Source organism: Nicotiana attenuata, unplaced genomic scaffold, assembly GCF_001879085.1.
Source record: "Nicotiana attenuata strain UT unplaced genomic scaffold, NIATTr2, whole genome shotgun sequence".
NCBI lineage: Eukaryota > Viridiplantae > Streptophyta > Magnoliopsida > Solanales > Solanaceae > Nicotiana > Nicotiana attenuata.
In genome coordinates, this window is record NW_017670277.1 from 1,109,442 (window position 1) to 1,122,904 (window position 13,463).

At 44.7% G+C, this 13,463-nt stretch overlaps 1 protein-coding gene across 1 annotated transcript; it reads left to right on the forward strand.

Moving 5' to 3' along the window:
• The first annotated feature begins 10,130 nt into the window (after positions 1-10,130).
• Positions 10,131-11,745, forward strand: LOC109237128. The gene is made up of 2 exons (XM_019403391.1): positions 10,131-11,413; positions 11,478-11,745. The coding sequence occupies exons 1-2, from the start codon at positions 10,131-10,133 to the stop codon at positions 11,743-11,745; spliced, it is 1,551 nt and encodes a 516-aa protein (XP_019258936.1).
• Positions 11,746-13,463: the final 1,718 nt, after the last annotated feature.

The following is a 13,463-nucleotide window of genomic DNA, read 5'->3' on the forward strand; positions in this document are numbered from 1 at the left end:
AAGGTCACGGTCTTGGCATGGCAGTCCAAGATAGCATGATACGGGGATAATCAGTCCATCCCCAATATAATATCAAAGTCGACCATATCTAAAAGCAACAAGTCAACACGGGTCTCAAGACCCCCAATCACCACAACACAAGAACGATAAACTCGATCGACCATAATAGAATCGCCCACCGGTGTAGATACATAAACAGGAATACTCAGTGGATCACTAGGCATGACCAGGTACGGTGCAAAATAAGAGGACACATACGAATACGTAGACCCTGGATCAAATAGCACTGAAGCATCTCTATCACAAACTAGAATAGTACCTGTAATGACTGCATCTGAAGACTCAACCTCTGGCCTGGCTGGAAGAGCAAAACATCGGGGCTGGGCCCCACCACCCTGAACTGCCTCTCTAGGACGACCGGCTGCTGGCTGGCCTCCACCTCTGGCGGCCTGAGCTCCACCTCTATGACCTCTACCTCCACCTCTAGCACCTCTACCTCGCCTCTAGCTGGCTGGGCGGTCTGTGGAACATCTGGTGCCTGAATCATAGGACGGGGACCCTGCTGCTGCGACCGAGTACCCCTCAACCTCGGGCAAGCCCTCCTGATGTGACCATACTCACCACACTCATAACATCCATCCGAACGCTGTGGCTGAGGAAACTGAGGCTGACCCTGGCGACCTGAATGACCCCCATGGAAACTCTAAAGTGGCGGTGCGCTGATAGAAGCTGGCGGTGCACTGAATGCCTGCTGATCAGAATAATGTGCCTGAGAACCACGACCACCTGATGTACTGTGAGAAACCTGGAGAGCTGACTTAAAGGGCCTAGGAGGATGGCCTCTACCATATGATTCTCTACCTCCAGACGAGGTACCACTGAATCTACCGGAATGACGGGCTCTCTTGTCTCCCCCATGACCACCCCCCTGCGATAATACCATCTCAATCCTCCGGGCCACATTGGCCGCCTCCTGAAAAGTGATATCACTCCCCGCCTCTCTATCCATCTGGAGATGAATAGGCTGAATGAGTCCATCAATAAACCGTCTCACGTTCTCCCTCTCAGTGGGGAGTATGACATTAGCATGGCGAGCCAACTCAATAAACCTGATCTCGTACTGGGTGACTGACATGGATCCCTGATGGAGACGCTCGAACTGCCTCCGATAGGCCTCACGCTGTGTGATAGGGAGAGACTTCTCTAGAAACAACACTGAAAACTGATCCCATGTCAAGGCTGGAGACCCTGCTGGTCTAGCTAAACAGAAATCCCTCCACCAAGTCTTGGCGGATCCAAATAGGCGAAATGCAGCGAAATCAACTCCATTGGACTCAACAATACCCGTGTTCCGAAGAACCTCGTGGCAGCTGTCTAAATAATCCTGAGGATCCTCGGTGGGTGCACCGCTGAAAGTAGTAGTGAAGAGCTTGGTGAACCTATCCAACCTCCATAAAGCATCGGCAGACATAGCTGCCCCATCACCGGCCTGGCTACCACACCCGGCTGAGCTGCTCCAACTGGCTGAACTGCTGGAGCCTGAATCGGGGGAACTCCCTGCTCCAGAGTACGAGTAGCAGGAGTCTGGGCCCCTCCTCCAGCCTGAGAGACGGCTGGTGCTACAGGGAGCAAACCTGCTCGGGTGACGCTCTCCATGAGGCCCACCAATCGGACTAGAGCATCCTGAAGAACTGGGGTAGCAATAAACCCCTCTAGGACCTGAGCTGGGCCCACCGGAACTGCTGGGGCTGGAGTCGGAACCTCCTCGTCAATGTCAACTACCTCGGCCTCTACCACGGCCTCGGCCTCGCCCTCTGCCCCTAGCGGGAGCTGTCTGGGGCTCGGACTGCTGATCGGAAGATGAGAAAGCACGTGTTCTCGCCATCTGCGAAAGAACAGAGTAGAAGTTCAATTAGCATTGAGAAACAAAACCACACGACAATGGAAGAACAAGTGTGAAACTTTTCCTAACTCGGTAGCCTCTAGGGGATAAATACAGACGTCTCTGTACCGATCCCTCAGACTCTACTAAGCTTGTCTGTGAGTTGTGAGACCTATGTAACCTAGAGCTCTGATACCAACTTGTCACGACCCGGATTTCCCACCCTTAGGAGTCGTGATGGCGCCTACTAATGAGAGCTAGGCAAGCCAAATTTAATTACTTGTCCATTAATAATCTAATTCATTTAACAATTTACGACAATAATACAAAAACAACGAAATTCAATAATAAGCGGAAGTCTGAACATTTTTTTTAAAACTGAATAGAAATGCGGAAGGTTCAACAAAATCCTCTACCCAAGACTGGTGTCACTGCACTCACGAACTGCTAAGAATACTACATACAAACGTCTGAAAGAGAACATAAGCTGTTTGTCTCGATTACAATGAGATAAAGATAAAAATAAAGGATAGAGGAGACGCCGGGCCTGCGGACGCCTGCAAGGTTACCTCGGGTCTCGCTAAAATGAAGCCTGCTCCCACACTACAGCTGTTGCTGCTCGAAACCTAGATCTATGCAAAATAGCACAGAGTGTAGTATCAGCACAACCGACCCCATGTGCTGGTAAGTGTCTAGCCTAACCCTGACGAAGTAGTGACGAGGCTAGACTGGACCACCACATAAACCTGTGCAGTTATATACATACACCGGAATCGAAATACAAGATAAGAAAATAATATGGGAGGGGAAGCATGTTGTGGGGAGATAACAGTATTAACAGTAAATCCAGAGTAACAGTCAAAAGGCAGCTTAGAATTTACAGTGGACAAGAGACTAATATCCAAAATAAAAACACTTGTATCAATAATTGTTGCGGCGCGCAACCCGATCCCAATATATAAAAACACTGTTGCGGCGTGCAACCCGATCCACAAATATCATTGTTGCGGCGTGCAACCCGATCCATTTCATTTAGCATTGTTGCGGCGCGCAATCCGATCCACAAATATCATTCAATGCACGGCATCACCCTTCGTGCTTTAACACTCTTCCTCACCCAATCAACAATCACAAACAAGGGCAAGGGAATAATAAAACAAGAATGGAAGTCCCGGCAAGGGTACACAAACAAACAAATAAAAACTCGGCAAGGGTACAACATTAATAACCAACAACGTCCCGGCAAGGGAATAAATCATTAACTCTTCTCTTTCTTTCACTTTCATCTCAAAGTTCACATTATCACTTGAGCCAATGCTCCAAGGAGTTACTTATCTCATATACCTTCACATTTTGTATTTCAACCCGAGCCAATGCTCCACGAAGTTCAAAGATCACAATCTCTTTCACAAGATCTTTACAACATATAGAAGTCATCATTTAAGCATGGAAGGCATAACAACAACCAAACTACTCGCAAAATAAGGACTCACGGTCATGCTAGACACCAATGTATAGATACTCGTCACCATGCCTATACATCGTACTCGACAATTAGCAAGTTACAAATAAGACTCAACTCCTATTCCCTCAAGCTAGGGTTAAACCAAACACTTACCTCGATGCTTTGAACTCAACTCAAGCCTCAACTATAGCTTTACCCCGTGATTCCACCTCAAATCCGCTCGAATCTAGTCACAAGTTACTTAATTGCTTTAATAAACACTAAATGAATCAATTTGAATGCATAAAAATGAATTTCCCAAAATTTTCCCAAAAATTCCAAAATCGCCCCCGGGCCACGTGGTCAAATCCCGAGGTTCGAACCAAAACCCGGTTACCCATTCCCCCACGAACTCAAATATGTAATTTGTTTTGAAATCGGACCTCAAATTGAGGTCCAAATCCCCAATTTTTGAAAAACCTAGGTTCTACCCAAAACCCCCAATTTCACCCATGAAAATCCTTGGTTTTAAGTGGAAAACATGTTAAATGATGTTAATGAATGAAAGAATTGAGTAAAAATTGACTTACAAAAGATTTAGAATGAAACTTGTTCTTGAAAAATCGCCTAAGGAGTTGTATTTTGAAAGTGGGGTGAAAATGGCCCAAAATTCGACTAAGTATGAAAATTGCTGGGCTGCAGATATGGGAATTGCGAACCCCGACCAAAAGTGGGAATTGCGAACACTTGTTCGCATTTGCGAACTATGAGGAGAATTGGGGACTTCGCATTTGCGAACCATAAGGTCGCATTTGCGAAACCCCAGCCTTCGCATTTGCGAGGCTCAACTTCGCATTTGCGATGTGTTTCAGGCCTGGAAATTTGTCGCATTTGCGAGAAGACCTTCGCAATTGCGAGCTCGCATTTGCGAGCCAGGCTTCGCAATTGCGAAGCCTGCGGGTCAGTTATAGCAGCAAAATTCCCAAGGTTGAAAATGCACTCCGACACCTATCTAAAACTCACCCGAGCCCACGGGGCCCCAAACCAAACATGCACACAACCTCAAAAACATCCTACGGACTTACTCGCGCGATCAAATCGCCAAAATAACATCATATACATTGAATTAAGCCTCAAAATCCATGATTCCTTCCAAATTTTCATAAAACATCAAATCTCCCATTTTAAGTCCAAAACACGTCAAACGACGTCGATTTTCAACCAAACTTTACAGAAAGCGCTTAAACCATATATAAGACTTGTACCGGGCGCCAGAACCAAAATACGGGCCCGATACCATAGTCTTTTAATCAAATTTTATTTCCAATTTCCTTAATTATTGCCAAAAAACAATTTCATTCGATTCCGGGCATACCCCCAAGTCCCATATTTTTCTACGGACCCTCCGGGACCATCGAATCACGGGTCCGGGTCCGTTTACCCAAAATGTTGACCGAAGTCAAATTTATCCAATTTAATATCAAAATTTAGCATTTTTCTCACAGAATTCATATTTAAGCTTTCCGGCTACGCGCCCGGACTGCGCACGTAAATCGAGGCAACCCCAAATGAGGTTTTCAAGGCCTCAAAAGCACAGAATTAGTAAGGAAACAAGTGATGACCCCTTTGGGTCGTCACATTCCTCATCTAAAAATAATTAAAGGTCCAACACATCACCCCCAAGCCTGTTTAAATTAGCCATCTTTTGAATAAATTGAGGTGTGCTATCCACCAATGAATCTCACAATCTATGGCCCTCACATTAATATCGTGACTAGTGTATAAAATATTTTGAACATTCGTAGTTTGCTTTAGGTGCGTTTATAATAAAATTATCATAGCTACGCGTACGGTTCCCGTGACGTAGTTGTGATACATAATTTCCAAATCCGGGGGTACATTTATGTGACCCGACCACAACTTCTAATAATGTTAATAAATTAAACATGTTGTATATCGTGGGTACGGCTCCCGTGACACGATTCGCAGTGTGTACCAAACAAACAAGTGTACGACAATCGTAACTTGTTCAAGAATAATTCCATAACTATTAAAAGCGGTTAGAAGGAATAAAATGCACATAGGTTTTAAATATGTATTAAATCAGATAATAGGACAACATTAATAGTTGAGTGGCCATGCTAAAACCACTGAACCCGGGAAAACCTAACACCTTCTCCCGGGTTAACATAATTCCTTACCCGGGTTTCTGTGTTTCGCGGACTGTAAAACAGAGTTAAACTTCCTCGATTCGGGATTTTAAACTGGTGACTTGGGACACTATAAATTATCCCAAGTGGAGACTCTGAATTTGAATATAAATAATCACGTTTCGGTTATTGTCACTTAAATTGGAAAAACTCCCTTATACTCTCCCAGGTAGAAAAATGAGGTGTGACAGCTCTGGCGACTCTGCTGGGGAGCGAACCCAGAATCTCTGGTTCAGGGTTCAAGAATTCGAGCTTAGAATAATTGTTATATTTGGCTTTTATTTATTATCTGATTTTATTACATGCTTGGGCCTAATGTGCTAAATGCTACTTTTTACCGCTTTGATATTATTTGAACTGTATATAAATTGCTGCAAAACCCTTCTCTTCTAATATTCTGGGAAGTGCACGATGGCATGACTTCTTTTATGTTAGTGTCATACCCTAATTTAGAACGAGGCTCGGATCAATTACAAAGTCGGATGGCCTTTTGGTTCCTGGTACGTACCCTCCCCCCCGACTCGAGTTGTCCGCTCGGGTAAGCCAGGTCTAGAACAATACACCCAGGTTTTAAAACTAGAATAACATAGCCTCATGCCGCATCCCTAGTAGAAACGCTTATTTGCATCACATTCATTTGACTTAGGGGACTCAACACAGGGGTTGGTTCCGTCTAGGACAGGTGTACCCAAAATAACAGACCAACCTGATGCATTTTTTATGTTCTACCTGTGCATTTATTTGTTTCGGCTTGCATGTTGACCGGCTTTTAGATTAGGAAAGAAAAACCAAAGAAAAAAAACCAAGGCTGAGGTGTGAGAGAGAATTTCACCCGTTTCCCAAAAATGATGTCCAAAATGTCACGAAACTCTGCCAAAATTTTGAAAAAAAGAAGGGTGATTTTTGAAAGAAAAAAGAAAAAAAAAGAGGTTAGTCCAAAATGGCTATTTTTTTTTCTTCGTCGCGTCAAAACTAACCGAACTATGCGGTTTTGATTCTCACCGGATGTGGAATACGTAGGCAACCCTCTTCGGGTCCAGCCTTATTTGTTTTTGCAAAAATAACCAAAAATATTGAAATGTCGTTATTTTCGTCACAAATAAAGTCGGTGCTGCCGTTTTTGTCTAAATAGCCGAATGTCCCGACTGGACGCCGGAAGGCTGCCTTGGCAGAAATGGCCACCTATGATTTCTTCGTCATTTTGGCCACTTAGCAAATACAGCCCTAAAATCTTCCCTTTTGAGGTGCTGAAGGCTGTGTTTGCAAAAAAAGCCGTGTTTTTATTTGAATTTTGCAAAATGAACCCTTTTATCGACTTTTAACAAAAACTCACTTTGTTTTAAACCAATCACCTTAATAAATGTGCAGAATGAGCACGAGTCAAAATTTATTAATGAAGGTTATGGCCAAGATCCCGTTGGAGCTTCAGATGTGTTGGGAAGATTTGGGTGAGCAAGGACGAGACATGGTCAACCATTACTTGGGGGGCTCACCGGATTACTAAAGATTAGGCCTAGGCGAGACATAATAAAAGCACTGGTGACATTTTGGGACCTAGCTCACAATGTTCTGCATTTTTCGGACTTTGAGCTCACACCTACTCTGGAGGAGATAGCGGGATATGCTGGGAGTACAGAGGGTCTAAGATATAAATACCTGGTCGCTCCAAGGGCCGTCACTCCGCACAAGTTTCTGGATTTACTAAAAATAAGCAGGCGGGTCCAGTATGCAGATTTGGCGGGAGGATTTTCCACTCTACACTTCATATACCAGCAGTAAGGACATATAGGAGGATTTGAAAACCCGAAAAGCGAAATCTGTAGTAAAGGGAACCGACTAAAGTGGGAAGAGCATAGATGCTTCACTTTCATGGTGGCATTCTTAGGTCTTCTAGTGTTTCCCAGGAAAGACGGGCATATTGATCTACGGGTAGCTGGAGTCGTCAATGTTTTGATTACCAATGCCAAGAGCACCCTCGCACCTATGATATTATCTGAGATATTCCGAGCTCTCACAGCTAGCAAAGCCGGAGTAGATTTTTTTAAAGGGTGCAATTTGTTACTACAAATGTGGATGATTGAGCATATGTGTCATCGTCCTCGATACTTGAACTACGGATCTATAGGGAAAAGCTACATCGAGGAGTTTGGTACAAGGGTCGACGAGTTCGAGATGCCATAAGGGGTCGGAGATTGGATATCCCGCCTTCGTTCCATAACTACAGATCAAATAGAATGGATGTTGGGTTGGTTTCCTGTTGAGGAGATTGTATACATGCCTGCCACCGGCCCTTACTTCCTCCTAATGGTTCTTCGAAGTATCCAGCTCACGTGTTTTGAGATAGCTGGGAAGATGCTAAATAATCCCCAAGGACGAAGATCTTAGCGTTCATGTAGTCGAGATCCGCTCTGATGGCCAATTTCCTGAAGCAGTGGTTCGCCAGATCTGGAGTGAGTGCCAATATTTGACGGAGAACACCCGAGTACGTGATTTGTCCAAGGGTGAAGTCTCGTCTGGTTGCCTTGCTTGGTATAAAAAGAGTGTTGGGTTTGGAAGACCGGCTAAAATGCCCCACCTCCAAGAATTTGTTGAAGCATCACAAGAACAATGGGATTGGTTGACCAAAGAAAATGAATATAGGGCCACCATAAGCTAGCTGGAAGGGCAAATCAGAGATCTTAAATTTGATAGTGGTTTGCAAGCCGCTGCGGATGAGGGTGAAAAGAAAAGGTTAGCCCAAGAAAATGAAGCCCTCCGAGCCCAAATCCAGTAGATGAAAATAGCAGCTGAGAACCCGGTCAGGAGCAGAACAGATAAAAAACTTATAAACCGACTTAGGAGGAAAATGTGTAACTATGAGGCTGATTTGGAAAAGACTGAGGGTGAACTAGCAAAGATCCGGGCAAAGTTGGCCAAGAATGCAGAAGAGCGGGCAAGTTTCGTTCAGTAGTTGAAGGAAAGGTATGACAAAGGAATCACGGGTTTGAAGAAAAAGACCAATACCCTTGAGAATGAAATGACCAAGCAAGCAAAGAACTTTAAAACAGAAAGAGAGCACTGCTATGCCTTGATGTCGCAACTAGAAGAGGACCTGCATCAATTGCAAGAGCAAAATCATACGGCCACACAAGTTTTGGAGGCCAGATCTCAACAGATTGGACGTCTGCTCCAAGAGAAGGGCATCATCAGGGAGAGGATTAGAAGAGTTGCTAACTATATTGTGATGAAGTGCAATGAATGCGAGGACATGACCAAGTCCATGTTCTTCGCTGTAGTGATGATTTTTGTTCGCCAGATAATGGATGACCTATATCGCCTCCAAGAAGATATGGCACGTAGGCCCGCAGTGAGACCGACTGATGTCCCGCGGGCCCCTGGAGCAGTATTAGAGGCACTTATGTATTCTTGATTTTATTTTTCGAGTCTGTATTTCAGTTTCTTTTAGATTATGTTAGTCCATTTCGAGTCTTGTTTTGGTTTTTTTAGTGTTTAAGTCTGTATGATGGAGTCATTGTAATAGAGGAAAGTCAGAATGTTTTTATGTTTTAATTTTTATTTGAAAACCCAAAAATATTTCTTTCTTTTATTTCACATTTATCCCATGAACTACGTAATGATCTAATTCATGCGGCGTCATGATACGTAGGCAATCCCCGTAGGATTTGATCATAACCATAACTTGAAAGAGAGGAAAGAAATTGCGTGGCAAAACAAGAGGGAAAAGAAAGTGCAAAACAAAAAGGGAGCGACAAGAGCCAAGTAAAGAAAGGAAGGAGTAAAATAGAAAAGAGAGAAGAGAAAGTGCAAAGTGGAAAAGTTAGTTAAGGCCGGGATGAAGCATGCAGTCGTTCAAATACATAATATAAGCGGTTAACTGTTCAGGTGCATTGCATCCCAAATGTGCGGTTGCCTATCTGTTAAACTCTTAAACGCTAACATGTTTGCATTTGTTATTGAGTCCAGGAAGGTGGTTAGTTTGTTTGGCATTCTGGCAAGTCACCCGTATAACACCAGGTCTAAACACAAGGTGATCATGGCTAGCAAGGAATTGGACGCAAGTGTTATTGACCCGCCAAAAGAGATGGAGGAATCTGAGTCTGGTTTGAAAGAAGAGGTATATAAGCTGAAGCACCAAATGGGCGAAATGTACCAGGCATGGATGAAGGGGCATCCTCCAACGTCATACCCTGCCAACCCTGCTTTCATCCCGCCACTAGCTCAGTCTCAAGAGTCCACCATTGTTGATCTGTCCCACAGCACGCACCAAGCTTTACCCCTTACCATTACTATCCTGGCACCTCTTCCTAAGCCATCCAAGCTCCACCAGCCAAAGCAACTTCTCACCCTACTCCGCCGGCTGTCCCTATCTTTGTAGCACCTCCGTCGGCTACCCTCCATCAATCTTGCAGTGAGCCAGCATTCCAAGCCCAAGATAACCAATACTATGCCCCAGAGCCTACTTCTAAAGTCGCGGATCATTACTCTTAACACTCCTCACTTTGAACTTCCTGTCGAAACTGAGAAGCCTCCCAAAAACACGGAGTGAGAGGAGATATTTAGGAAGGTAAAGAGTTTGGCGCAATCGCTGAGAAATATGCAAGGGTTAGGTGGCCAAGTGAGTGTGGCATATAGAGATCTGTGTTTGTTTCCTGATGTCCAGCTACCTGCCGGATTCAAAATGCCCAAGTTTGACTTGTACGACGGGCGTGGAGACCCCGTGGCACACTTAAGAGGATTTTGTAGCAAAATGGGAGGTGCTGGTGGGAAAGATGAATTGTTAATGGCATATTTTTATCAAAGTTTGAGTGATGCAGCGTTAGAGTGGTACAACCGCCAGGACAACAGCAGGTGGTACACCTGGGACGACTTGGCCCAGGCTTTCGCTCGGCATTTCCAGTACAACATAGAGATTGTTCCAGATCGCCTATCCTTGACTAAGATAGAGAAAAAGCATGGTGAGAGCTTTAGGGAGTATGGTTCCCGGTGGAGAGAACAGGCGGCACGAGTCAACCCTCAAATGGAGGAAGCTGAAATGGTAGAGTACTTTCTTCAGGCCTTGGAGCCTACTTATTTTGGTCATCTGATCTCGGCCATAGATAAGTCTTTCAATGAAGTGGTGAAGATGGGAGGGATGGTAGAGGAAGGACTCAAGTCAAGCAAGATCATGAGTTACTCCGCCATCAAAGCAACTACACAAGCAATCCAGAATGGCACCGGGGGTGTGTTAGGGAAGAAGAATAAAGAAGATGTTGATATGATCGCCTCAAGATCGTGGCATGGCCCAAGGGATTCACCACACCATTACACCCAGCCTCGACCCCAACCTCAGGCCTACACCCAAACCCCATATAATCCACCCCAACACTACTACCCACCACAAAACCCTCAATATTCCATCAGATCACCCCAATACCACGTCCACCACGCACAGTCGTATGCTCAACCCCCTCCTTACTCGCAATGGCGTGCACCAGCTCCACAAAATCCTTATCCCCCTCTACAAACATACCGAAACCCTACTGGTCCAAGCTTTCGACCCAAGCTGGAGTACCAAAATGAAAGGAAGCAGCGGAAGAAGACTTTCACCCCGCTTGGGGAGTTTTATACTAGCTTGTTTCAGAGGTTGAGGCAGTTGGATGTTCTAAGGCCAATTGAGTCAAAATTACCAAATCCCTCTCCAAAGAACCTGGATTATTCCCTCAGATGTGCATATTGTTCTGATGCTCTAGGGCACGACACAGAAAAGTGTTGTCATTTGAAGAACGCCATCCAGGAGCTCATTGACACAAACCAAATTATGGTCCAGAGCCCGGAAACTCCAAACATTAATCAAAATCCATTGCCAGCCCATGCTGAAACGCACATGATTGAGATAGTGTATAAGGATGGGGCGACCGAGAAGCCTTCAGTATGTCATGATGATCTGTGCCACTGAAAGTAGTTCAATCAAAACTCCAGTTGTTACAAGTGCAACATCTCCAACAGTTGAAGGGCTGACGGACAAGCTAAGCCCGCCCAATGTTAAGCCGCCTGTCTTAGTTGTGAAAGGGTTCCCATATGATGCTGAAGCAAAGCAAGGAAATTCGAAAGTGGTGGTGCCGGGGGCAGCAAGTAAGCCTGTCATAATCATGGAAGGGGCTCGCACCGACCCTATTGTTATTAAGCCTGTGACCCAGCTGCCGATAAATAACACCAAGGCTGTTCCATAGAATTACAAGTAAGTGATAGTAACCTATAAAGGGAAGGAAGTGGAAGGGGAAGTTAATGAAACCCGGGGGTTGACTCGTTCGGGGAGATGCTTTACCCCAGAGGAACTAAAGAAAGCTAAGCCACTCAAAGATAACCCAATCCTAGTGAAGAAGCCAGTCACTGAAGAGGAGGCGGAAGAATTTTTGAGTAAAATGAAGGTGCAAGATTGCTCCATCGTAGAACGGTTGAGGAAGACACCCGCTCAAATTTCTCTTCTATCATTGCTGATACATTCGGACGAGCACCGCCGGGCCCTTATGAAAATTTTGAATGAAGCTCATGTCCCTGACAAGATCAAAGTGAACCATTTGGAGAAGATTTCCAACAAGATATTCAAGACAAACAGAATCACCTTCTCGGATGATGAGTTGCCTTTGGAGGGTACGGAACACAATCGGGCTCTTTATCTCACAGTGAAATGCGAAGATTTTATGGTCACAAGGGTGCTAGTTCACAATGGCTGCAGTGCAAACATTTGCCCTCCCTCCACTCTGCACAAGTTGAACACTGATACTGAAAGGATCCACAAGAACAGTATATGTGTCCGAGGTTTCGACGGAGGAGGAAAAGATTCTGTTGGCGATATCGTGCTCGAACTGATGATAGGACCAGTTGAATTTACCATGGAGTTCTAGGTGCTAGATGTCTCCGTCTCCTACAATTTTCTGTTGGGCAGGCCCTGGATACATGTTGCCAAAGCAGTCCCTTCTTCCCTGCACCAGATGGTAAAGTTCGAGTGGGACAGATAGGAGATCGTCGTGCATGGTGATGAGAACGTGTGCGCTTACAATGATACCTCTGTCCCGTTTATTGAAGCCGAAGATGATAAGGGGCCCTGGGTCCCCAGAAGATTCCGGAAGGGGAATGTATTCTAGGTCCAAAGTTAGCCTCCGCATCTATCATGGTGGCATCTGAAATGCTGAAGAATGGTTTTATACCGGGAAAAGGTCTGGGCGTATCTTTACAAGGTACCGTGCAGCTAGTGTCTCTACCTGAAAATCTGGATACGTTTGGTCTAGGATTCAAGCCCAGAGGGGACGATGTGAAAAGGGCTAAAAGGTCGAAAAGAAGGCATGGTCACTCCCGAAGCCTATCCCATGCCTCTCTAGGTCCTCCGTCAAGCCAGGGGTCATGAAGCGCCCAGTGTCAGTAGTCCCAAAGCCTGTGGTCGACGTTGATGAAGAACTAATTGAAAGGTTCCAGAGTTTTTTTGATGAGGTGAACATGGTGGAAATTGGGGAAGGCTCCAACAAAGCGGATGTGCAGTTCGTCGGGCCAAAAGTGAAGCTTAATAATTGGAAGGCTACTCCTCTCCCTACTCAGAAGGAGTTTTGGTAGTTTGCTTTGTTTTCTTTTATGTTATTTGGGTTATTCCAGGGTTGTAATCCAGATTTTTATTTTCGCTTGTTTTGATGTACAAACCCTTCTATCCTTTATTTTCAATGAAAGGCAATTTCCCTTTTCTATTACTCCTGATAGTGTCATTTTTATTTTTTTTCTTTGTACAGTTCTTTTTATGCTGGTTTCAATGACATGACATGCATGAGGAATTTTCGGCCAAGTCTTAAAAGCCAATCTAATTCTGAAATAATAATCCAAGAAGTAGAGTGCGATGATGAAAGAGAATATGATGAAGAGGAGGCATTTGAGGAAATTAGTAAAGAATTAAATCATTTTG

Excerpts from the sequence above, each read along its gene's own strand:
- LOC109237128 (XM_019403391.1), top strand. The coding sequence starts at position 10,131 with ATGCAAGGGTTAGGTGGCCAAGTGAGTGTGGCATATAGAGATCTGTGT. Across the intron at positions 11,414-11,477 it reads ACGCACATGATTGAGATAGT|TTCAATCAAAACTCCAGTTG; the intron begins GTATAAGGATGG and ends CACTGAAAGTAG.